General features: G+C 47.4%; 1 protein-coding gene across 1 annotated transcript in view; it reads right to left on the bottom strand.

The window, feature by feature from the left end:
• Nucleotides 1-26,859, bottom strand: part of SNTG1 (syntrophin gamma 1) — a 239,301-nt gene that overhangs the window by 156,869 nt on the left and 55,573 nt on the right. Inside the window, exon 4 of the mRNA XM_066578979.1 lies at nucleotides 14,814-14,870. Coding sequence (XP_066435076.1) covers nucleotides 14,814-14,870 — 57 coding nt within the window. The remainder of the gene's footprint in view (nucleotides 1-14,813; nucleotides 14,871-26,859) is intronic.

The following is a 26,859-nucleotide window of genomic DNA, read 5'->3' as shown; positions in this document are numbered from 1 at the left end:
TCTGGCCAAAAGAAAGACAGGGAAGGCATTACAACTTCCCCCTGCGACGTTCAAGCCCTATACCAGCCCCCTGCAGTGAGTGGCTGGCGAGATCAGGTGTCACCCGAGTATAAAAATCGGCCCCTCCCGCGGCTCGCCACAGATGCATTCTGACAGAGATCAGGGACAGTGCTGCTGGTGCCGGAGCTGCTATAGGGAGAGCGTTAGGAGTATTTTAGGCTTCAAGAACCCCAACGGTCCTTCTTAGGGCCACATCTGACCATGTGCAGTACTGTTGAGGCTGCTTTTAGCAGTGTTGCACAATATTTTTTTTTTCTATATCGGCCGTGCAGAGCATTGCGTCCGCAGTCTGCAGTCATTGTACAGAGTATAGGGCCAGTACTGGTGAGGCAGGAAAAGAGATATTCAGGCTATATAGGCAATGGGCTTTTTCCAAAAAATTGTGGAAAAATACTGTATTTGGGCTGCCTGTGACCGTCTTCAGTTTACTGCGTGTCTGCTGGGGGTAGTAGTCCTAATTAATACGCAGCTAAGCAGTACAGCAGGCTTGCGCAAAATTATTTCCTGGATCTGCTGTCTCTGTTACATCAGCGCCGTCATCCCGCCAGAGGGAAACAGTATACATAATATTATACGCTGCCTACAGTATCTATCTGCTGGGGGTAGTAGTCCTAATTAATACGCAGCTAAGCGTTACAGCAGGCTTGCGCAAAATTATTTCCTGGATCTGCTGTCTCTGTTACATGATCGCCGTCATCCCGCCAGAGGGAAAGAGTATACATAATATTATACGCTGCCTACAGTATCAATCTTGCGGGGGGTAGTAGTCCTAATTAATACGCAGCTAAGCGTTACAGCAGGCATGCGCAAAATTGTTTCCTGGATCAGCTGTCTCTGTTACATCAGCGCCGTCATCCCGCCAGAGGGAAAGAGTATACATAATATACGCTGCCTACAGTATCTATCTGCTGGGGGTAGTAGTCCTAATTAATACGCAGCTAAGCGTTACAGCAGGCTTGCGCAAAATTGTTTCCTGGATCTGCTGCCTCTGTTACTTCAGCGCTGTCATGCCGCCAGAGGGAAACAGTATACATAATATTATACGCTGCCTACAGTATCTATCTGCTGGGGGTAGTAGTCCTAATTAATACGCAGCTAAGCGTTACAGCAGGCTTGCGCATAATTGTTTCCTGGATCTGCTGTCTCTGTTACATCAGCGCCGTCATCCCGCCAGAGGGAAACAGTACACATAATATTATACGCTGCCTACAGTATCTATCTGCTGGGGGTAGTAGTCCTAATTAATACACAGCTAAGCGTTACAGCAGGCTTGCGCAAAATTGTTTCCTGGATCTGCTGTCTCTGTTACATGATCGCCGTCATCCCGCCAGAGGGAAAGAGTATACATAATATTATACGCTGCCTACAGTATCTGTCTGCTGTATCAGCTCAGCATTTTAAAAAAATAGAAGCAAAATACTTAAGGCCTACTACTGGCCTTTGGCCACTTGACTGCGTCTGCACTGTGAATTCCACTAGCTCAGTCATACGCACCTACGTCTCACTACAGGTGTGCGCAAAATTGTTTCCTGGCTCTGCTATGCGTTCCGTAAGGGAAGTCAGCCTCCAACCACAGGCCAATAAGCGGCACATTTAATTACAGCGTTCTGTTTCTGCACTACTGGTAATACAGCATGCTGAGGGGTAGGGGTAGGCCTAGAGGACGTGGACGCGGGCGAGGACGCGGAGGCCCAAGTCAGGGTGTGGGCACAGGCCGAGCTCCTGATCCAGGTGTATCGCAGCCGACTGCTGCGTGATTAGGAGAGAGGCACGTTTCTGGCGTCCCCACATTCATCTCACAATTAATGGGTCCACGCGGTAGACCTTTATTAGAAAATGAGCAGTGTGAGCAGGTCCTGTCATGGATGGCAGAAAGTGCATCCAGCAATCTATCGACCACCCATAATTCTGCGTCGTCCACTGCTGCAACTCTAAATCCTCTGGCTGCTGCTCCTCCTTCCTCCCACCCTCCTCACTCCATTACAATGACACATTCTGAGGAGCAGGCAGACTCCCAGGAACTGTTCCCGGGCCCCTGCCAAGATTGGGCAGCAATGGTTCCTCTCCCACCGGAGGAGTTTGTCGTGACCGATGCCCAACCTTTGGAAAGTTCCCGGGGTCCGGGGGATGAGGCTGGGGACTTCCGGCAACTGTCTCAAGAGCTTTCAGTGGGTGAGGAGGACGATGACGATGAGACACAGTTGTCTATCACTCAGGTAGTAGTAATTGGAGTAAGTCCGAGGGAGGAGCGCACAGAGGATTCGGAGGAAGAGCAGCAGGACGATGAGGTGACTGACCCCACCTGGTTTGCTACGCCTACTGAGGACAGGTCTTCAGAGGGGGAGGCAAGTGTAGCAGCAGGGCAGGTTGGAAGAGGCAGTGCGGTGGCCAGGGGTAGAGGCAGGGCCAGACCAAATAATCCACCAACTGTTTCCCAAAGCGCCCCCTCGCGCCATGCCACCCTGCAGAGGCCGAGGTGCTCAAAGTCTGGCAGTTTTTCACTGAGAGTGCAGACGACCGACAAACAGTGGTGTGCAACCTTTGTCGCGCCAAGATCAGCCGGGGAGCCACCACCACCAGCCTCACCACCACCAGCATGCGCAGACATATGATGGCCAAGCACCCCACAAGGTGGGACGAAGGCCGTTCACCGCCTCCGGTTTGCAGCGCTGCCTCTCCCCCTGTGCCCCAACCTGCCACTGAGATCCAACCCCCCTCTCAGGACACAGGCACTACCGTCTCCTGGCCTGCACCCACACCCTCACCTCCGCTGTGCTCGGCCCCATCCACCAATGTCTCTCAGCGCACCATCCAGCCGTCGCTAGCGCAAGTGTTGGAGCGCAAGCGCAAGTATGCCGCCACGCACCCGCACGCTCAAGCATTGAACATGCACATAGCCAAGTTTATCAGCCTGGAGATGCTGCTGTATAGGATTGTGGAAACGGAGGCTTTCAAAGATATGATGGCGGCAGCGGCCCCGCGCTACTCAGTTCCCAGTCGCCACTACTTTTCCCGATGTGCCGTCCCAGCCCTGCACGACCACGTCTCCCGCAACATTGTACGCGCCCTCACCAACGCGGTTACTGCCAAGGTCCACTTAACAACGGACACGTGGACAAGCACAGGCGGGCAGGGCCACTATATCTCCCTGACGGCACATTGGGTGAATTTAGTGGAGGCTGGGACAGAGTCAGAGCCTGGGACCGCTCACGTCCTACCCACCCCCAGAATTGCGGGCCCCAGCTCGGTGGTGGTATCTGCGGCGGTGTATGATTCTTCCACTAAACCACCCTCCTCCTCCTCCTTCTCCTCCTACGCAACCTCTGTCTCGCAATCAAGATGTGTCAGCAGCAGCACGTCGCCAGCAGTCGGTGTCGCACGGCGTGGCAGCACAGCGGTGGGCAAGCGTCAGCAGGCCGTGCTGAAACTACTCAGCTTAGGAGAGAAGAGGCACACGGCCCACAAACTGCTGCAGGGTCTGACAGAGCAGACCGACCGCTGGCTTGCGCCTCTGAGCCTCCAACCGGGCATGGTCGTGTGTGACAACGGCCGTAACCTGGTGGCGGCTCTGCAGCTCTGCAGCTCGGCAGCCTCACGCACGTGCCATGCCTGGCCCACGTCTTTAATTTGGTGGTTCAGCGCATTCTGAAAAGCTACCCACGCTTGTCAGACCTGCTTGGAAAAGTGCGCCGGCTCTGCACACATTTCCGCAAGTCCCACACGGACGCTGCCACCCTGCGCACCCTGCAACATCGGTTTCATCTGCCAGTGCACCGACTGCTGTGCGACGTGCCCACACGGTGGAACTCTACGCTCCACATGTTGGCCAGGCTCTATGAGCAGCGTAGAGCTATAGTGGAATACCAACTCCAACATGGGCGGCGCAGTGGGAGTCAGCCTCCTCAATTCTTTACAGAAGAGTGGGCCTGGTTGGCAGACATCTGCCAGGTCCTTGGAAACTTTGAGGAGTCTACCCAGATGGTGAGCGGGGATGCTGCAATCATTAGCGTCACCATTCCTCTGCTATGCCTCTTGAGAAGTTCCCTGCAAAGTATAAAGGCAGACGCTTTGCGCTCGGAAACAGAGGCGGGGGAAGACAGTATGTCGCTGGAAAGTCAGAGCACCCTCCTGTCTATATCTCAGCGCGTTGAGGAGGAGGAGGAGCATGAGGAGGGTGAGGAGGAGGGGGAAGAGACAGCTTGGCCCACTGCTGAGGGTACCCATGCTGCTTGCCTGTCATCCTTTCAGCGTGTATGGCCTGAGGAGGAGGAGGATCCTGAAAGTGATCTTCCTAGTGAGGACAGCCATGTGTTGCGTACAGGTACCCTGGCACACATGGCTGACTTCATGTTAGGATGCCTTTCTCGTGACCCTCGCGTTACATGCATTCTGGCCACTACGGATTACTGGGTGTACACACTGCTCGACCCACGGTATAAGGAGAACCTTCCCACTCTCATACCTGAAGAGGAAAGGGGTTCGAGAGTGATGCTATAACACAGGACCCTGGCGGACAAACTGATGGTAAAATTCCCATCCGACAGCGCTAGTGGCCGAAGGCGCAGTTCCGAGGGCCAGGTAGCAGGGGAGGCGCAGAGATCAGGCAGCATGTACAGCACAGACAGGGGAACACTCTCTAAGGCCTTTGAAAGCTTTCTGGCTCCCCAGCAAGACTGTGTCACCGCTCCCCAGTCAAGGCTGAGTCGGCGGGAGCACTGTAAAAGGATGGTGAGGGAGTACGTAGCCGATCGCACGACCGTCCTCCGTGACGCCTCTGCCCCCTAAAACTACTGGGTGTTGAAGCTGGACACGTGGCCTGAACTCGCGCTGTATGCCCTGGAGGTGCTTGCTTGTCCTGCGGCTAGCGTCTTGTCAGAGAGGGTGTTTAGTGCGGCTGGGGAAATCATCACAGATAAGCGTACCCGCCTGTCAACCGATAGTGCCGACAGGCTTACACTCATCAAGATGAACAAAGCCTGGATTTCCCCAGACTTCTCTTCTCCACCAGCGGACAGCAGCGATACCTAAACAATACGTAGGCTGCACCCGCGGATGGAAGCATTGTTCTCTATCACCATCAAAAACGGGGACCTTTTAGCTTCATCAATCTGTGTATAATATTCATCCTCCTCCTCCTGTTCCTCCTCTTGAAACCTCACGTAATCACGCCGAACGGGCAATTTTTCTTAGGCCCACAAGGCTCAGTCATATAATTTTTGTAAACAATTTTTATACGTTTCAATGCTCATTAAAGCGTTGAAATTTGCACCTGAACCAATTTTTATTTTAACTGGGCTGCCTCCAGGCCTAGTTACAAATTAAGCCACATTAACCAAAGCGATTAATGGGTTTCACCTGCCCTCTTGGTTGGGCATGGGCAATTTTTCTGACGTACATTAGTACTGTTGGTACACCAATTTTTGTGGGCCCTCGCCTACAGTGTAATCCAATAAATTTTTTGCCCACCTGCATTAAAGCTGACGTTACATCAGCTGTGCTGGGCACTGCAATGGGATATATTTATGTACCGCTGGTGGGTTCCAGGGAGCCACCCATGCTGTGGGTCCACAGGGAGTTGTAACTGCATGTGTCCACTTCTAAAGAACCCAAGTCTGACTGGGGCATGCAGTGTGGGCCGAAGCCCACCTGCATTTAATCGGACGTTACCTCAGCTGTGATGGGCACTGCAATGGGATACATTTATGTACAGACGGTGGGTTCCAGGGAGCCACCCATTCTGTGGGTGCACACGGAATTCCCATTGCGGAGTTGTACCTGCCTGTGACTATTTATAAAAAAAACGCGGTCTGACTGGGGCATGCAGACACCTTGACAGAATGAATAGTGTGTGGCACATAGGTTCCCCATTGCTATGCCCACGTGTGCAGCTCCTGATGGCGGTGGCACAGGATTATATTTCTCATTGCTTCTGTACAGCATTGTGGGCTATCGCCCCGCCCCTTTTAAAGAGGGTCGCTGCCTAGCCGTGCCAACCCTCTGCAGTGAGTGCCTGCGGTTCCTCCTCATGGCAGACACACTTATAAATAGACATGAGGGTGGTGTGGCATGAGGGCAGCTGAAGGCTGGGCAGGGACAGTTTGGTGTGCGCTGTGGACACTGGGTCGTGGGGGGGGGGGGGGGTTGGGCAGCATGTAACCCAGGAGAAGTGGCAGTGGAGTGTCATGCAGGCAGTGATTGTGCTTTGTTGGAGGTAGTGTGGTGCTTAGCTAAGGTATGCATTGCTAATGAGGGCTTTTCAGAAGTAAAAATTGTTGGGGGGGGGGCACTCTTGCCGCTATTGTGGCTTAATAGTGGGACCTGGGAACTTGAGATGCAGCCCAACATGTAGCCCGTCGCCTGCCCTATCCGTTGCTGTGTCGTTCCCATCACTTTCTTGAATTGCCAAGATTTTCACAAATGGAAACCTTAGCGAGCATCGGCGATATACAAAAATGCTCGAGTCGCCCATTGACTTCAATGGGGTTCGTTACTCGAAACGAACCCTCGAGCATCGCGAAAATTTCGTCCCGAGTAACGAGCACCCGAGCATTTTGGTGCTCACTCATCTCTAGACAGGATGTTATGGTGAGCTTTGAAACCTACTAAGGCCTCTCTCACACGGGCATTTTTTTTTGTACAGCGTTTAGTGGGCATTTGAAACGTCCGCTAAAAACCCTGTACTGAGGCTGCATTAATTTTAATGGGACTTCTCAGACGAGCGTTTTAGCGAAGCTGTATGATGTAATTTCGTGCATTCAGCGTATTTGTGATGCACCACATCACCCATTGCAATGATGGGCGTTTTAAAAACACTGTAAAGCATGGTGTTTTTACAAAAGCCTGTGTAAGAGTGGCCCCATGTTTCTTTCTCAAGCTTAATGGAATAGATCCAAAGAAGTATGTAGGTATAATATTATATTAATATATTATAATTACATATGAAAAGACACAGTCATGGTGTGATTAATTTGCACCTGAAACAATAAAAGACGCCGTCACAGAAGCAGATTAACGTCTAAATTATTAGTAATAAATCCCTTTCACAGTTTAGACAAATCTAAAATGATAATTCTTTATTAATTATATTTAAAAATTATTTGAACGAACACGGGGCACAACACAGAAGCCACTGGGTTGATGGAGATATGAGAGTCTCTTCAAGGACCTTGGTGCCACATCCTAATACTGCTTCCCTCTGTATACAATCATAGCAGAGAGGAAGAGCATGTTATGGGAAGTTGGCAACGTACAGTGGCTTTAATCAACGAACAATTAAAAAGAACTCGGACCAAATTTTATACTAGTGTCCCTCTCTTGTGCTCTTAGTTCACTATCAAAGTAACGAACAAATCAGCTACCATCACTAGATAGACTCAGCAATGAAGCTTGAATAGATGAGCATAGTATAGTTTTAAACAGAGGGAAAATAAGTTTCTAGAGAGCTGTGTTGTAATAAAGGTTGATTGAGATGTATCATGCAGTAGTGCGGATCTTCATATCATTATTCATAAACCTATAAGCCTCTCTAGAAACCCTCTTATGCTTGAATTCATGCGAGCAAAAGAGAAAGGATATAAGGACAAGTTGTGGGCCCAGTATAAATGTCAGTGAGCACACTTCTTCTCCTTCCAGGGCCTGTTTAGTAGTCCTGGATTCTTAATTCATTCAGATTACTAGTATCGGCATTGATGCACTCATAGTTAGCTCTCTCAGTACTGTATAATCTCTTTCCATTTATTCTCAACGCGTTTCTCCGCTAATAATGGCGGGTCATCAGGAGATCAATGAGTTTAGTACTAAAGGATCAATTTTATATGTTTATTAGTACAAAAAGCACGAATCATCGGTGCTTGTTCATAATGTATTTCCGAGTTTACTCCGAACCAATATCAAGCATATACTGCCAAGTGACGGTAATATCTCGTGTTTATATAGAGGGAGACTCTTTGAGGTATTAGAATGAAAGTGGCATTAGAGATGTGGGCTAATAGTGGGTCTTGAAGGACCTTTTTTGCCAAAGGATGCCCCCTGACCAGACCGAGACTGTTGTCCAAGAAAGTCTATATAGCAGCTAGGTCTGATTCAGTATCTCAGCATGCACAGTAGCAACTCTTAGACTGTGCCTGAGGCCGGGCAATATAGAACAAATAATGTCTGTAGCGGCAGTTGTATTAGAGGAGACCTCTTTAGAGAATAAGCCCTCTTTAGAGAATAAGCCCTCTTTAGAGAATAAGCCCTCTTATGCCAACATGGATAAAACGTGCACAGTAGCAATTCTTTAGCTGTGCCTGTGAACGGGCAAAATAGAGCAAGTACTGCCTATAGCGGCAGTTATATTAGAGGAAGCCTCTTTTTTAAAAATTAGAGAATAAGCCCTCTTCTGCCAACAAATAAATAAAAGTGACCCCTGTCAAGTAGTGCAAGGCTCAGGTTTTCCAATAAAGATGGTATAGGCAAAACCTGAGTCTGATCTAGTAGCTAGATATATGCACAGTGGGGTCACTGTAGCAGAGTCTCCATGTCCCTAAATAGGTCTCTATCTGAGATATAGTGGTATAGAGTATAGCATGAATAGAGCAGCGCCTCTGGCCTTTTAAAAAAGAGGCTTCCTCTAATATAACTGCCGCTATAGGCAGTACTTGCTCTATTTTGCCCGTTCACAGGCACAGCTAAAGAATTGCTACTGTGCACGTTTTATCCATGTTGGCATAAGAGGGCTTATTCTCTAAAGAGGGCTTATTCTCTAAAGAAGGCTTATTCTCTAAAGAGGTCTCCTCTAATACAACTGCCGCTACAGACATTATTTGTTCTATATTGCCCGGCCTCAGGCACAGTCTAAGAGTTGCTACTGTGCATGCTGAGATACTGAATCAGACCTAGCTGCTATATAGACTTTCTTGGACAACAGTCTCGGTCTGGTCAGGGGGCATCCTTTGGCAAAAAAGGTCCTTCAAGACCCACTATTAGCCCACATCTCTAATGCCACTTTCATTCTAATACCTCAAAGAGTCTCCCTCTATATAAACACGAGATATTACCGTCACTTGGCAGTATATGCTTGATATTGGTTCGGAGTAAACTCGGAAATACATTATGAACAAGCACCGATGATTCGTGCTTTTTGTACTAATAAACATATAAAATTGATCCTTTAGTACTAAACTCATTGATCTCCTGATGACCCGCCATTATTAGCGGAGAAACGCGTTGAGAATAAATGGAAAGAGATTATACAGTACTGAGAGAGCTAACTATGAGTGCATCAATGCCGATACTAGTAATCTGAATGAATTAAGAATCCAGGACTACTAAACAGGCCCTGGAAGGAGAAGAAGTGTGCTCACTGACATTATACTGGGCCCACAACTTGTCCTTATATCCTTTCTCTTTTGCTCGCATGAATTCAAGCATAAGAGGGTTTCTAGAGAGGCATATAGGTTTATGAATAATGATATGAAGATCCGCACTACTGCATGATACATCTCAATCAACCTTTATTACAACACAGCTCTCTAGAAACTTATTTTCCCTCTGTTTAAAACTATACTATGCTCATCTATTCAAGCTTCATTGCTGAGTCTATCTAGTGATGGTAGCTGATTTGTTCGTTACTTTGATAGTGAACTAAGAGCACAAGAGAGGGACACTAGTATAGAATTTGGTCCGAGTTCTTTTTAATTGTTCGTTGATTAAAGCCACTGTACGTTGCCAACTTCCCATAACATGCTCTTCCTCTCTGCTATGATTGTATACAGAGGGAAGCAGTATTAGGATGTGGCACCTAGGTCCTTGAAGAGACTCTCATATCTCCATCAACCCAGTGGCTTCTGTGTTGTGCCCGTGTTCGTTCAAATAATTTTTAAATATAATTAATAAAGAATTATCATTTTAGATTTGTCTAAACTGTGAAAGGGGTGAAAGAATAAAAGAACAGGATCAGGATGAGTAGAGGAGTAAATTCTTAATTAGTCCACTGATAAGGATGCAAAAGTTATGGTCTCTAAATTGGCATTACAAGGTCACCAGGCCTGTGTGTTATCTCTGCTATAGGATTCTCACATTCTCCAAGGCTACATGAAGATGCTTGAGAGGTTTATCCCTGTCTTGAGAGTATCAAAGATGGTTATAAACTTGTACTCCCAAATTCCTCAGTGACATTGAGATTTGAAGTTGCCTTTTAATATAGTAACTTTCATATGTTCTATGTTGTGTCCATAGCTGGAAAAATGCTCCACCGAAGGTAATTCAGCCTTTCTTTCTTTAATTGGGTGGTGGTGAGACCTTAGCCTCGCTTTCAGTTTTTGTCCGGTTCCTCCAATAGGATATTTCCGGTGAGTTGCAGGTATATCTCTTTGCCAAAGTAGAATTACTTGTGTGTGCCGATGAATCTTCTGAGTTTTAACACCGATTCAGAGGCAGCCCCATTGACCTCAAGATTAGAGATGAGCGAGCACCAAAATGCTCGAGTGCTCGTTACTCGAGTCGAACTTCCCGCGATGCTCGAGGGTTCGTTTCGAGTAACGAACCCCATTAAAGTCAATGGGCGACTCGAGCATTTTTGTATATCGCCGATGCACGCTAAGGTTTTCATTTGTGAAAATCTGGGAAATTCACGAAAGCGATGGGGACGACACAGAAACGGATAGGGCAGGCGAGGGGCTACATGTTGGGCTGCATCTTAAGTTCCCAGGTCCCACTATTAAGCCACAATAGCGGCAAGAGTGCCCCCCCCCCCCCGCACTGTCAGCATAAAGATCGTTCTCCTCTGCCACAGCTGTAACAGCTGTGGCAGAGAAGAACGATGTTAGCCCATTGAATTCAATGGAGCCGGCAATACAGCCAGCTCCATTGAAAGCAATGGGCTGCCGGCGAGCGCGGGATGAATTTTCGGTAAGGGCTTAAAAATATAAGCCCTTACCTGAAAATCATCCTAAAATGTGTAAAAATAAAAAAAAAATTTATGTCAGCATAAAGATCACTCTCCTCTGCCATAGCTGTAACAGCTGTGGCAGAGAAGAAGGATGTTAGCCCGTTGAATTCAATGGAGCCGGCAATACAACCGGCTCCATTGAAAGCAATGGGCTGCCGGTGAGCGCGGGAGTGAACCCCCCCCCCCCCCCCGCACTGTCAGCATAAAGATCATTCTCCTCTGCCACAGCTGTAACAGCTGTGCAGAGAAGAACGATGTTAGCAATACAGCCGGCTCCATTAAAAGCAATGGGCTGCCAGCGAGCGCGGGATGAATTTTTGGAAAGGGCTTAAAAATATAAGCCCTTACCTGAAAATCATCCAGAAATGTGTAAAAAAAAAATAAAAAATGTATACTCACCTTTCCTCTGAAGCCGGAGTTCAGCCGCATCTGGCCGGCAGTTCTCCTGAACTGCTCTGAATAGTATTCAGCAGCCGGGTGATTTAAAATCCCCGCCTGCTGAATAAGCTGCCTCTGATTGGTCACAGCCTGACCAATCAGAGGCAGCTCTCACTCACACCCATTACAGCTATGGCAGAGGAGAACGATCTTTATGCTGACATATTTTTTTTTACACATTTTAGGATGATTTTCAGGTAAGGGCTTATATTTTTAAGCCCTTCCTGAAAATTCATCCTGAGATCGCCGGCAGCTCACTGCTTTCAATGGAGGCGGCTGTATTGCCGGCTCCATTGAATTCAATGGTCAGTGCTCGTTTAATCGAGACGAGTACCGCGTGGTGCTTGTCTCGAGTAACGAGCATCTCGAGCACCCTAATACTCGAACGAGCATCAAGCTCGGACGAGTATGCTCGCTCATCTCTACTCAAGATGTACCTGGTAGGGGGTCAGTACATCTTCATGTGGGATGTTGAAATATAAGGATTCCAAATCCACTGTGGCCAGGGCAGTGCTATCGGGGAGGGGACCTATGGTTGACAGTTTGTTCAGTAGGTCAGTGGTGTCCTGCAAGTAGCTGACTGTATTTCTCACCACTGATTTGAAGACACTATCTACCCATTCTGAGATTCTTTCAGTGAGGCTTCCCACACCTGAGATAATTGGCATTCGTGGATTGCCAGCTTTGTGTAGTTTGTGAATCATGTAGAATATGTCAACCTTGGGGTTCTCCGGTATCAAGTCCAAAAGTTTTGTAGAACCCACAGGCAGACTTCTGATAACCCTTCTCAATTCCCTCACATATTTTTGAGTCATCTTTGTGTGGGATGTTGGAATATAAGGATAGGTTTGAAAGCTTGCTATAACATCATGTCTTTATGTTAGCCAATAAAAAGTAAATCTAGAAGATTACTTGGTTTCTCTCACTGAGAACAATCACATTTTGCTCTACTGGCTAACAAGGTACCAACCTTTCTTCTTTAAGCCTGAGAGAAGAACACCAACTCTATGTCTGTACGATTAAGAAGGTGGACAGACATATCCATAAAAGCAGAAGTTCTAGACAGCGCTGCCATTGCCACCAAGGTAAATTATTTAAGCCCCCTTTCCCCTCCAAAAAAAATGGTTTTTATTGCTAAACTACTTATTTTTTAATGATCTGTCAGATTCCAGTGAATATTTTTGTGGGATAGCCCATTTATATTTCTAATTATCATTTTGGTTCAAAATTGCTCAAATATGCCATAAAAAGTCTAATAAATTCAGATTCCACCGTTGAGACACACACCTATCTCCATAGTTGCCCTCTCCCGGGTGTAAAATATTGTTTCAATTTCCGTGAATGAAAGTTGCTTCAACATAATAGCATTGCACTATATGCTGTTTGCACATCTCAAAAATTACAGTTTCAGCATAGCTCACTGTGCTGCTCTATTTACATAACTCTAATTCACTTCTATGGAAGTTACGGAAACAGTGTAGAATAGTTAGCTTGACTATTGTGGTATTCCTGGCTCTATGGTGATTTACCCTGTATTCGCATCTCAATCATGTTTAGTTGAGATGAAAATATTTCTTTAAAGATAATGATTGAACATGATAAAACATAAAGGATATGAGTCTACAAATATCCTCTATGTGCTTATTTTAGTGGAAAATGCTTGATTTGGAAAACCATGACAGCATAATCATATAAGAAATGTATATTACTTCTGATGGAAGCAAAAGGAGTAATATTTTGGTCTGCTTTAAAGGGATATTGTCAGCTCTTTCCAGCACCATGTTATGGGAGGTGACAGGGTGATGTATTTTTTTATATTCACCCCTTCCCTGCATTGTCACCCACCAAAGATCACACACTATTTGGTAATGTGACTGTTTTCAGAGTGCCATGCACCATCTCTCCCATAGTCTTGTAGACTCCCTTTAAAGTGGCCATGCAGATTAGATTAGCAGGTTAATGATTAAACGATCATCTGATGCATGATCATTTTGCCACTGTAGCCATACACAGTTGTTCAAAGTGCCATGTTCAATGGAGGATGAACAGTTTCTCTGCAAATGTTTTTTTAAATGAAGATTATTCATAGACAAAACATCTTTCGTAAGGTATAAAGATTAGAGATGAGCGAACGTACTCGGATAAGCACTACTCGTCCGAGTAATGTGCCTTATCCGAGTACCGCTGTACTCGTGCTGAAAGATTCGGGGCGCTCCGCTGCTGTGCTGACAGGTGAGTCGCAGCAGGGAGCGGGGCAGAGCGGGCGGGAGAGAAGGAGAGAAAGATCTCCCCTCCGTTCCTCCCCGCTCTCCCCTGCAGCTCCCCGCTCCGCAGCGCGTCCCGAATCTTTCAGCACGAGTACAGCGGTACTCGGATAAGGCACATTACTCGGACGAGTAGTGCTTATCCGAGTACGTTCGCTCATCTCTAATAAAGATCTTTCATCAAACCATCCAATGAGAATTTCAAATGTGACCTACTTCTTTTCAGATGATAACTGTTTGCAATCAGTCAATTAAAATGATAGTTCATTGTGAAATTTGACCTGATGAATTATCACTTTGGTTCAAATACTACATTTTCATCAACTTCTGCCCAATGTGCCAGGTCACCTTTACACAACATGAGCTAATTAAATTATGCGACATGTCAAAAGTTTTGATCATTGAGGGTCTCACTGATGAGAATCCCACTGATCATTGTAATGAGGGGATTGCAGCACTCACCCGAACACTGTGCCCTTCCGCTATCTTCACTGCCTGTCGGCTCCTCTTGGCAGCTAAAGATAGACGTATACATGTCTATAGACCTCTATTTGTCAGTCTTCAGCTGCCGAGAGCAGGTGACAGGCTGCAAAGATATTTAAAGAGCACAGTGCTTGGGTGAGTGCTGCAATCCCCTTGTTTCAGTGATCAGCAGAGGTCTAAGCAGTGGGACCTTCACTGATCAAAATTTTGACATAGCATCTGACATGTCAAAAGTTTGGAAAATGTGCAATTATGCTTTAAAGAATAGTAGTAGAGATGAGCGAGCGTACTCGGTAAGGCAAATTACTCAAGTGAGTATTGCCTTTTGCGAGTACCTGCCCGCTAGTCTCAAAAGATTCGGGTGCCGGCGGAGGGCGTGGAGCGGCGGGGGAGAGCATGAAGGAAAGGGGGGAGATCTCTCTCCCCCTGCTCACTCCCGCAAATCACCCTCGCCAGCACCCGAATTTTTTCAGATGAGCGGCAGGTACTCGCAAAAGGCACTACTCGCTCGAGTAATTTGCCTTAGCGAGTACGCTCGCTCATCTTTAAATAGTAGGGTCTCTCAGACGTCTAGATATGCACAATCTTTTCAATGGCAGATTCTTGAAGTAATATCTTAAAGTATAGACATACTGTACCTTTATGCTAAGTCCAAATCCCCCCACAGTTTGTCTTCGTATTGCTACTGTTCTTTCCTAGAATCAGAATTTGAAATATGTTCTATTAATCAATTTAAAAACAATAACATTTAAGACTGCCACATTTTGAACATTGAAGATATTGATATTTGTTGTAGACAATGTTGCATTCATCCCAAGTTTTTGTCCAGATTAAAGTTTAAGTGCAGGCCAGTCAATATAACCAAACTATTTAAATCTTTCCCCAAACTTTTGTCATAAAGAAGGTTTAAGACTAGAGATGAGCGAACGTACTCGTCCGAGCTTGATATTCGTGCGAATATTAGGGTGTTCGGGATGCTCGTTACTCGTAACAAGTACCACGCGGTGTTCCAGTTACTTTCAGTTTCCTCTCTGAGACGTTAGCGCGCTTTTCTGGCCAATTGAAAGACAGGGAAGGCATTACAACTTCCTCCTGTGACGTTCAAGCCCTATACCACCCCCCTGCTGTGAGTGGCTGGGGCGATCAGATGTCACCCGAGTATAAAAGTCGGCCCCTCCCGCGGCTCGCCTCAGATGTCTTGTGAGTTAGTGAGGGACAGTGCTGCTGGTGCCTGAGCTGCTGTAGGGAGAGCTTTAGGAGTTAGTGTAGGCTTCAAGAACCCCAAAGGTCCTTCTTAGGGCCACATCTACCTGTGTGCAGGCTGCTGCTAGCAGTGTTTTTTTTTTTTTTCCTCAAAATCGGCAGTGCAGAGCATTGCACCCGGCATTAGGGACAGAAGTGGTGCTTAGGCAGGGAGAGTGTTAGGAGTGAGTGTAGCCTTCAAGAACCTCAACGGTCCTTTCTAGGGCCACATTTAACTGTGTGGAGTACTGTGCAGGCTGCTGTTAGCAGTGTTGCATTTTTTTTTTTCTAAAAATCGTCTGTGCAGAGCATTGCACCCTCCATTGATACTACAGGGACAGAATTGTGTAGGCAGGGCCACAACACAGTTATTGTTCATTGAATATACTCAGTGGGGCCTTCCCTTTGCAAAAAAGCGAAAAAATTATATTTGGCCTGCCTGTGTCAGTCCTAAGGTCTCCGTGTACGTGTGTGCTGCGTGGAGAACGTACAAAAATCAGACGCAACTAGCTACGGTTTACTGCAGGCTTGCGCCATTGTCTTTCCTGACTGGAAAATACCTGCTCTGCCAGAGTTAATAACTCTGCTACACTAAAGTTGTGTGACACTTTTTCAGGGTCACACCACAGTTATTAAACGTATTGTTCATTGAATATACGCAGTGGGGCCTTCCCTTTGCAAAAAAGCGAAAAAATTATATTTGGCCTGCCTGTGTCGGTCCTAAGGTCTCCGTGTACGTGTGTGCTGCGTGGAGAACATACAAAAATCAGACGCAACCAGCTACGGTTTACTGCAGGCTTGCGCCATTGTCTTTCCTGACTGGCAAATACCTGCTCTGCCAGAGTTAATAACTCTGCTACACTAAAGTTGTGTGACACTTTTTCAGGGCCACACCACAGTTATTAAACGTATTGTTCATTGAATATACGCAGTGGGGCCTTCCCTTTGCAAAAAAGCGAAAAAATTATATTTGGCCTGCCTGTGTCAGTCCTAAGGTCTCCGTGTACGTGTGTGCTGCGTGGAGAACTTTAAAAAATCAGACGCAACCAGCTACAGTTTACTGCAGGCTTGCGCCATTGTCTTTTCTGACTGGCAAATACCTGCTCTGCCAGAGTTAATAACTCTGCAACACTAAAGTTGTGTGACACTTTTTCAGGGCCACACCACAGTTATTAAACGTATTGTTCATTGAATATACGCAGTGGGGCCTTCCCTTTGCAAAAGCGAAAAAATTATATTTGGCCTGCAGGCTTGCGCCAATTTATTTCCTGCCTGGGAAATCAAATCACTGGTAATACAGCATGCTGAGGGGTAGGGGTAGGCCTAGAGGACGTGGACGCGGCCGAGGACGCGGAGGGCCAAGTGAGGGTGTGGGCACAGGCCGAGCTCCTGATCCAGGTGTGTCGCAGCCGACTGCTGCGCGATTAGGAGAGAGGCACGTTTCTGGCGTCCCCACATTCATCGCCCAATTAATGGGTCCACGCGGGAGACCTTTATTAGAAAATGAGCAGTGTGAGCAGGTCCTGTCCTGGATGGCAGAAAGTGCTTCGAGCAACCTATCGTCCAGCCACAGTTCTGCGCCGTCCACTGCTGCAACTCTGAATCCTCTGTCTGCTGCTCCTCCTTCCTCCCAGCCTCCTCACTCCACTACAATGACACATGCTCAGGAGCGGGAACACTCCCAGGAACTTTTCTCGGGCCCCTGCTCAGATTGGGCAGCAGTGGTTCCTCTACCACCAGAGGAGTTTATCGTCACTGATGCCCAACCATTGGAAAGTTCCCGGGGTCCGGGGGATGAGGCTGGGGACTTCCGGCAACTGTCTCAAGACCTTTCAGTGGGTGAGGAGGACGATGACGATGAGACACAGTTGTCTTGCAGTGAGGTAGTAGTAAGGGCAGTAAGTCCGAGGGAGCAGCACACAGAGGATTCGGAGGAAGAGCAGCAGGACGATGAGGTGACTGACCCCACCTGGTGTGCAACGCCTACTCAGGACAGGTCTTCAGAGGGGGAGGCACGGGCAGCAGCAGGGCAGGTTGCAAGAGGCAGTGCAGTGGCCAGGGGTAGAGGCAGGGCCAGACCGAATAATCCACCAAGTGTTTCCCAAAGCGCCCCCTCGCGCCATGCCACCCTGCAGAGGCCGAGGTGCTCTAAGGTCTGGCAGTTTTTCACCGAGACGCCTGACGACCGACGAACAGTGGTGTGCAACCTTTGTTGCGCCAAGATCAGCCGGGGAGCCACCACCAACAGCCTGACCACCACCAGCATGCGCAGACATATGATGGCCAAGCACCCCACAAGGTGGGACGAAGGCCGTTCACCGCCTCCGGTTTGCACCGCTGCCTCTCCCCCTGTGCCCCAACCTGCCACTGAGATCCAACCCCCCTCTCAGGACACAGGCACGACCGTCTCATGGCCTGCACCCACACCCTCACCTCCGCTGTCCTCGGCCCCATCCACCAATGTCTCGCACCGCACAGTCCAGCCGTCGCTAGCGCAACTGTTGGAGCGCAAGCGCAAGTACGCCACCACGCACGCTCAATCGTTCACCGTCCACATAGCCAAATTTATCAGCCTTGAGATGCTGCCGTATAGAGTTGTGGAAACGGAGTCCTTCAAAGCTATGATGGCGGCGGCGGCCCCGCGCTACTCAGTTCCCAGTCGCCACTACTTTTCCCGATGTGCCGTCCCAGCCCTGCACGACCACGTCTCCCGCAACATTGTACGCGCCCTCACCAATGCGGTTAGTGGCAAGGTCCACTTAACTACGGACACGTGGACAAGCACAGGCGGGCAGGGCCACTACATCTCCCTGACGGCACATTGGGTGAATTTAGTGGAGGCTGGGACAGAGTCAGAGCCTGGGACCGCTCACGTCCTACCCACCCCCAGAATTGCGGGCCCCAGCTCGGTGGTGGTATGTTCGGCGGTGTATGCTTCTTCCACTAAAGCACCCTCCTCCTCCTCAACCTCTGTCTCGCAATCTAGATGTGTCAGCAGCAGCAGGACGTCGCCAGCAGTCGGTGTCGCGCGGCGTGGCAGCACAGCGGTGGGCAAGCGTCAGCAGGCCGTGCTGAAACTACTCAGCTTAGGAGATAGGAGGCACACAGCCCACGAACTGCTGCAGGGTCTGACAGAGCAGACCGACCGTTGGCTTGCGCCGCTGAGCCTCCAACCGGGCATGGTCGTGTGTGACAACGGCCGTAACCTGGTGGCGGCTCTGCAGCTCGGAAGCCTCACGCACGTGCCATGCCTGGCCCACGTCTTTAATTTGGTGGTTCAGCGCTTTCTGAAAAGCTACCCACGCTTGTCAGACCTGCTCGTAAAGGTGCGCCGGCTCTGCGCACATTTCCGCAAGCCACACACGGACGCTGCCACCCTGCGCACCCTGCAACATCGGTTTAATCTGCCAGTGCACCGACTGCTGTGCGACGTGCCCACACGGTGGAACTCTACGCTCCACATGTTGGCTAGGCTCTATGAGCAGCGTAGAGCTATAGTGGAATACCAACTCCAACATGGGCGGCGCAGTGGGAGTCAGCCTCCTCAATTCTTTTCAGAAGAGTGGGCCTGGTTGGCAGACATCTGCCAGGTCCTTCGAAACTTTGAGCAGTCTACCCAGGTGGTGAGCGGCGATGCTGCAATCATTAGCGTCACCATTCCTCTGCTATGCATCTTGAGAAGTTCCCTGCAAACCATAAAGGCAGCCGCTTTGCGCTCGGAAACCGAGCCGGGGGAAGACAGTATGTCGCTGGATAGTCAGAGCACCCTCCTGTCTATATCTCGCGTATATTAGCGCGTTCAGGAGGAGGAGGAGGAGCATGAGGAGGATGAGGAGGAGGGGGAAGAGACAGCTTGGCCCACTGCTGACGGTACCCATGCTGCTTGCCTGTCATCATTTCAGCGTGTATGGCCGGAGGAGGAGGAGGATCCTGAAAGTGATCTTCCTAGTGCGGACAGCCATGTGTTGCGTACAGGTACCCTGGCACACATGGCTGACTTCATGTTAGGATGCCTTTCTCGTGACCCTCGCATTCAACGCATTCTGGCCACTACGGATTACTGGGTGTACACACTGCTCGACCCACGCTATAAGGAGAACCTTCCCACTCTCATTCCCGAAGAGGAAAGGGGTTTGAGAGTGTTGCTATACCACAGGACCCTGGCGGACAAGCTGATGGTAAAATTCCCATCCGACAGCGGTAGTGGCAGAAGGCGCAGTTCCGAGGGCCAGGTAGCAGAGGAGGTGCGGAGATCGAGCAGCATGTACAGCCCAGGCAGTGCAACAGTCTTTAAGGGCCTGGCCAGCTTTATGGCTCCCCAGCAAGACTGTCACCGCTCCCCAGTCAAGGCTGAGTCGGCGGGTGCACTGTAAAAGGATGGTGAGGGAGTACGTAGCCAATCGCACGACCGTCCTCGGTGACGCCTCTGCCCCCTACAACTACTGGGTGTCGAAGCTGGACACGTGGCCTGAACTAGCGCTGTATGCCCTGGAGGTGCTTGCTTGTCCTGCGGCTAGCGTCTTGTCGGAAAGGGTGTTTAGTGCGGCTGGGGGAATCATCACAGATAAGCGTACCCGCCTGTCAACCGACAGTGCCGACAGGCTAACACTCATCAAGATGAACAAAGCCTGGATTTCCCCAGACTTCTCTTCTCCACCAGCGGACAGCAGCGATACGTAAGCAATACGTAGGCTGCACCCGCGGATGGAAGCTACGTTCTCTCTCACCATCCAAAACGGGGACATTTCTGCTTCATCAATCTGTGTCTAATATTCCTCCTCCTCCTCCTGAAACCTCACGTAATCACGCTGAACGGGCAATTTTTCTTAGGGCCACAAGGCTCACTCATAATTTTTCTAAACAATTTTTATATGTTTCAATGCTCTTAAAAGCGTTGAAACTTTAACTTGAACCAATTTTTAGTTTAACTGGGCTGCCTCCAGGCCTAGTTACCACTTAAGCCACATTAACCAAAGCGATTAATGGGTTTCACCTGCCCTTTTGGTTGGCCATGGCCAATTTTTTTGATGTACATTAGTACTGTTGATACAGCAATTTTTGTGGGCCCTCGCCTACAGTGTAATCAAATGAATTTTTAGCCCACCTGCATTACAGCTGACGTTACATCCGCTGTGTTGGGCAATGCAATGTGATATTTCTGTGTACCGCCGGTGGCTTCCTGGCACCCACCCATGCTGTGGGTCCACAGGGAATTATAAATGCATCTGATTCCACTTGTAAAGAACCCCAGTCAGACTGGGGCATGCAGTGTGGGCCGAAGCCCACCTGCATTAAGCACGACATTACTACCTCAGCTGTGTTGGGCAATGCAATGGGATATTTCTATGTACCGCCGGTGGGTTCCAGGGAGCCACCCATGCTGTAGGTGCACACAGAGTTTAACCTACATCTGTCCACTTGTAAAGAACCCCAGTCTGACTGGGGCATGCAGTGTGGGCTGAAGCCCACCTGCATTAAGCACAACATTACTACCTCAGCTGTGTTGGGCAATGCAATGGGATATTTCTATGTACCACTGGTGGCTTCCTGGCACCCACCCATGCTGTGGGTCCACAGGAAATTATAAATGCATCTGTTTCCACTTGTAAAGAACCCCAGTCTGACTGGGGCATGCAGTGTGGGCCGAAGCCCACCTGCATTAAGCACGACATTACTACCTCAGCTGTGTTGGGCAATGCAATGGGATATTTTTGTGTATCGCCGGTGGGTTCCAGGGAGTACATAAGGGGGAGCAGAAATATGCTCTATAGGGATGGGGATTAAGGGAATGGGAGAGTAGGGAGAGGGGTTCTTTTTTCAGGAATGAAAAGTAAAGCAGAGAGCCCTGTGGATATGTGAGGTGTTTAGGTGACTTACTATCCGTATAGATGGGATTCTATGTGGTCACATTATGCGAATAACTAAAATATCCATGCATTCCATACATGTTCATTTTTGAATCTCTTTTTGTGATATTTCAGGATGTTTTTTCTGCCTTCTACTTACGTCCCCATTATAACAAAACAGTCACGCTTTTAGGGGATTTGACAATACCCGTCTGCTTTATTCTTGATGTTTTATGCATAATTAAATTTGGTTTTACCATCTGATTGATTGTTATATATTTGTATTGCAATTGTATTTTTATGTTTCAAGTTGCTACACTTCTACTTTCAGCCAGTTTCCAACTCCTCTATTTGCTGTTGCACTTTTCCAGCTAGTTTGAGCTGCAAGCCACCAGAATTTTATCATTTAACCCTATGAATGTATGAAAAGAGGAGGACATTTGGAGCTCTGTAACAGTTTTGATTGCTTAAAGAGCTCTAATGAAATTGATAAACCCAGGATATTCGGGGAAATAGGACAGGAACAAAAAAAATATCTATATACATATGTACACAAATATATATACACACACTTTGAATCCAAACAGGTGGATAATGAATCTAAGAGAGTCTGCAAGAAGAGGATTGCTGATGTTAGAAATGGTTATACAGTTACACATAATATTCGGGCAATCAATATATTGGACTAAAAATATATATTTTAATTGTCAGGTTGTTGATCAGTTTTAAAAGGATCAGAGATGAAGGATTACAAAAGAAAAGTGACCTTTGCATTTAACAGGAAACCAACCATCTAAAATGCCTTGAGAGGTGGAGGTGTCAAACTGATGGAAATAAGAAATCGAAAAATGCTTGGAAGTAAATGGAAAGTTCAGAGAGATGTCACAGCTAAATGCCACTTAGTGCTTAAAACAGTCTATATACACGTTAAATATTGCCATGTGGCTAGAACATTACGAAAGCTCTAAAGAACATGACGGGAAGGTTGCTAACTTACAATGTTGTTAGACAAAATTAGAATGTGAAATGGAACCTAGTTAAAGTAGTTTTGTTCTTTGCTTATCATAATAGAGGATCCGTTAAGGCGTATACTTCCTGATATGCAAGAAAAAACTAGTGGAGAACTTGGTTCAATTTTGTTTTTCATCGTTTTATACTCCGCTTTGCAATGCTTTCTATATTTTCATCAAAATTATTGTTGTTTACTCTTGTTTTTCATTTTGTTTCTGTTCTTTGCAATTGAGCAAAAGATATCTTGATGCTACTGTTGCTGTTGATGGATCTGTTATTCTTATTTTGGGAGTCGTTTTTGTACCTAGATTATGTAATGAGGCAATGATGTATGGTATTGTTATGACTGAGCACCACCTGCATCTAGACTCATTAACACATGAATGCACAGTTTAACGATTCAGATGTTAATTCAGCTGTTTGGACTTTTAATGTGCTGCACATAGAACTTCAAAGCTGCAAGATCAGTACATAAACCACATGTGAACCATACACTTCATTATGTCATTTTTGGGGTGTGATAAGCTCTGAACTCTATCCATTTTGCTCCTTTTGACCAGTAGGCAAAGAAGCTTTGGAAGGGTAGTTTGTTTACAAACTTTTTGCTATGACCTTCTTCACAAGGATCATGTGATCAAAGAGTGTGCTGTTGCTGAGACCCCCATCATTCAGCTGTAACTTGCGGGAAATCTGGAAGCAATTATTTTATTTCTCCACAGAGCAAGCACACAGAATATTACAGCGATCCTCTGAATAGAAGAGAAACGAAACAAAGTATCAAATTTGCTCTGAGGAACGGAAGTGGTCACTTGTCCAAAGTTTATTTGCCCACCCCTGTTCCAAAGATCAATGGAGGATATTAATATCAAGATATACATGCATAGAGAGTTATTCCCTTGGTAAAGGTTAAGAGGCACTCAGGATTTAAATTGGTAGCCTTGATGAAGAACCCACCAGTAGAAAGACCTTCATGAATCTTGGGAATGGCAATCAGGTAAGTAGAACTCTGAGGATGGGGTGAGCACTTTCCATCCACACAAAAGCAGCGTTTTCAGCTTTTTTTTCCCAGAATGCTCACTTATAGCGTTGCACAATTCCCATTCATATAAACATTTTAGCAAAGTGTTGGGTTCTCCAGAGTGAGACATTCTGTGTAGCCTCTTTCTGCTATGGCTATCAACTAGAGATGAGCGAGTATACTCGCTAAGGCACATTACTCGATCGAGTAGTACCTTAGCCGAGTATCTCCCCGCTTGTCTCTAAAGATTCGGGGGCCGGCAGGGGAGAGCGGGGAGGAACGGAGGGGAGCTCTCCCTCTCTCCCACCGGCTCCCCGCCACAACTCACCTGTTACCCGTGCCGGCCCCCGAATCTTTAGAGACGAGTGGGGAGATACTCGGCTAAGGCAGTACTCGCTCGAGTAATGTGCCTTAGCGAGTATACTCGCTCATCTCTACTATCAACTCATAATTCCCTAATAGGGTGTTTGAAAATGTCTTTATCCAAACTAGACAACATCTTTAATCCAGAAATTTCAAATTATCTTCTTAGGACAGGATACGTCTAAAATGCATTCGAGAGAACTAAATAAATTACAGCCTCCCGGTCTATAATTTATGCTGTGGCTTCATACCCTGTGATAATATTACAGGGCATAATCATCTTATATCATTTGTCTGTAGGATCGTTAATGGGATTTTAGGATTTTTGAGCTGTGAATCACTGATATTTTTGTCCAACACACCCATAAATTACTAGAAGCGCAGCAAATACTAAAACAATATCACTTCTTGATGAGCAATTCATTGAATACCTTACATATATCTTCCTCTTGTAACAGATGCTGACAACACATCAGATATTTATCAAGAAGAAAATGGCAATGATGCTCAGAAAAATAGACTTTGCTGTGTACTTGAATATATGTGCATTTTAGATTTGATTTAGGTTCGAGTACAGAACATATACTTTATTATGTTGTTACTTATTACTTCTATAATTTGATCCCCTGGAAGTACTATGGAGCCTAAGCCTGAGGCTATGCAGCCCATACTTCTTATTGATTAATCTTTAAAGTAATGCGAACAAATGATACAATCTTCTGAGGTTCCAAGATTCTTTTAATGCAAAAAATAAAATATGTATCATATAAATCACAGTTCATTTCCTATTGACATGTGAAAATGCAACCTTGTGCAGAAAGCCATGAAACAGAATTTTTTATAGCATTCTCTGCCATGGAATATATCTGAAAAAAGTACACTGTAAGTAAAAGCATTGTCTGAGATTAGAAAAAAAAGGCTTTTTTTTCTACGCATACCACCACCTTTGTCCATGATCTGTATCTGGAATTACAGCTTTAGGGCTTAGTCAGACGGGCGTTTTTTGCCGCGATTTGCGCATGCGCATGCGTCCGGCGATTTTTTAAAACCATTGCTTCACAATGGTATCGGACACATGAGCGCTTTTTATGCGCTCGTCCGAAAAATTATAGAACAAAAAATCGCAGATCGCACCTATCTGCGATTTCTGTTCGCTTCTGTATATGCGCTCAATGGGGCCGGCGGCAGCAGCGCCGACCCCATTGAGAGCATATAGAAGACAAATCATTCTTCTCTGCCACAGCTGTAACAGCTGTGACAGAGAAGAACGATGTTTGCCCATTGAATTCAATGGAGCGGCAATACAGCCGCTCCATTGAAAGCAATGGGCTGCCGGCGTGCGCGGGGTGAATTGTCGGGAAGGGGTTAAATATATAAACCCTTCCCTGCAATTCATGCTAAAATGTGTTAAAATAAAAAAAAATTGTATACTCACCTTTCCGCTGCAGCCGGAGTCCAGCCGCGGCCGCTGTCAGTTCTCCTGAACTGCTTCTCGGCACTATTCAGCCGGCGGGGCTTTAAAATCCCCGCCAGCTGAATGATCTGCCTCTGATTGGTCACAGCCTGACCAATCAGAGGCCGGTTTCACTCACACAACCATTCATGAATTCATGAATGGGTGAGTGACTGCTGCCTCTCAGCGCTGAGCCAATCAGGGGCAGGTCTGACTCACATCCATTCATGAATTCATGAATGGGTGTGAGTGAGGCATGCCTCTGATTGGCTCAGCGCTGAGCCAATCAGGGGGCAGGTCTGACTCACACCCCCTTCACACCCACTGCAGGACGGCCGCTCGGAGCTGCCGGCAGAAGGTGAGAAGGACTACCTTTTGGGCTCGACGTAAAAATGCCCGGCGCTGTATTGGCCGGCTGAGCGCTTTTACGTCTCAGGAATATGGCCATGTGATCTGATGCATTGGAATCCAATGCATCAGATCACAGCGTATTTTTTCCGGCCGTGAAAATGGCCGGTCGATTTATGCTTGTGGGAAAGAGCCCTAAATGAGGGAATGACTCACAACCACTTATAATACACTAGGAATATTTGCCGGCAGCAGAATCCTCTACCGCAGCTAACATGTGTGACAGCTGAGGTAGAGAATTGAAGAATTCCTCTGCTGCATCTGTCACAGATGTGGCAGATGTAGCATCAGGGAATTTTTTTAACTAGCGAGGATGAAAAAAACATCTGCCGCATGCAGCAGATGTGTTCTTTATCCCCATGGAGGTCACAGCAGTGGCGGACAGGTAAGTATGTATGTGTATGTATATATATATATATATATATATATGTATATATATTAGAGATAAGCGAGCACCAAAATGCTCGGGTGCTCGTTACTCGGGACAAACTTTTCACGATGCTCGAGGGTTCGTTTCGAGTAACGAACCCCATTGAAGTCAATGGGCGACCGGAGCATTTTTGTATATCGCCGATGCTCGCTAAGGTTTTCGTTTGCGAAAATCGGGGCAATTCAAGAAAGTGATGGGAACGACACAGCAACAGATAGGGCAGGCGAGGGGCTACATGTTGGGCTGCATCTCAAGTTCCCAGGTCCCACTATTAAGCCACAATAGCGGCAAGAGTGCCCCCCCCCCGCACTGTCAGCATAAAGATCGTTCTCCTCTGCCATAGCTGTAACAGCTGTGACAGAGAAGAACGATGTTTGCCCATTGAATTCAATGGAGCGGCAATACAGCCGCTCCATTGAAAGCAATGGGCTGCCGGCGTGCGCGGGGTGAATTGTCGGGAAGGGGTTAAATATGTAAACCCTTCCCTGCAATTCATGCTAAAATGTGTTAAAATAAAAAAAAATTGTATACTCACCTTTCCGCTGCAGCCGGAGTCCAGCCGCGGCCGCTGTCAGTTCTCCTGAACTGCTTCTCGGCACTATTCAGCCGGCGGGGCTTTAAAATCCCCGCCAGCTGAATGATCTGCCTCTGATTGGTCACAGCCTGACCAATCAGAGGCCGGTTTCACTCACACAACCATTCATGAATTCATGAATGGGTGAGTGACTGCTGCCTCTCAGCGCTGAGCCAATCAGGGGCAGGTCTGACTCACATCCATTCATGAATTCATGAATGGGTGTGAGTGAGGCATGCCTCTGATTGGCTCAGCGCTGAGCCAATCAGGGGGCAGGTCTGACTCACACCCCCTTCACACCCACTGCAGGACGGCCGCTCGGAGCTGCCGGCAGAAGGT

The sequence above is a fragment of the Eleutherodactylus coqui genome, chromosome 9 (genome assembly GCF_035609145.1).
Source record: "Eleutherodactylus coqui strain aEleCoq1 chromosome 9, aEleCoq1.hap1, whole genome shotgun sequence".
In the NCBI taxonomy this organism is placed as follows: domain Eukaryota; kingdom Metazoa; phylum Chordata; class Amphibia; order Anura; family Eleutherodactylidae; genus Eleutherodactylus; species Eleutherodactylus coqui.
The sequence above is the reverse complement of the archived record's forward strand: the minus strand, read 5'-3'. Positions and strand labels throughout refer to the sequence as shown.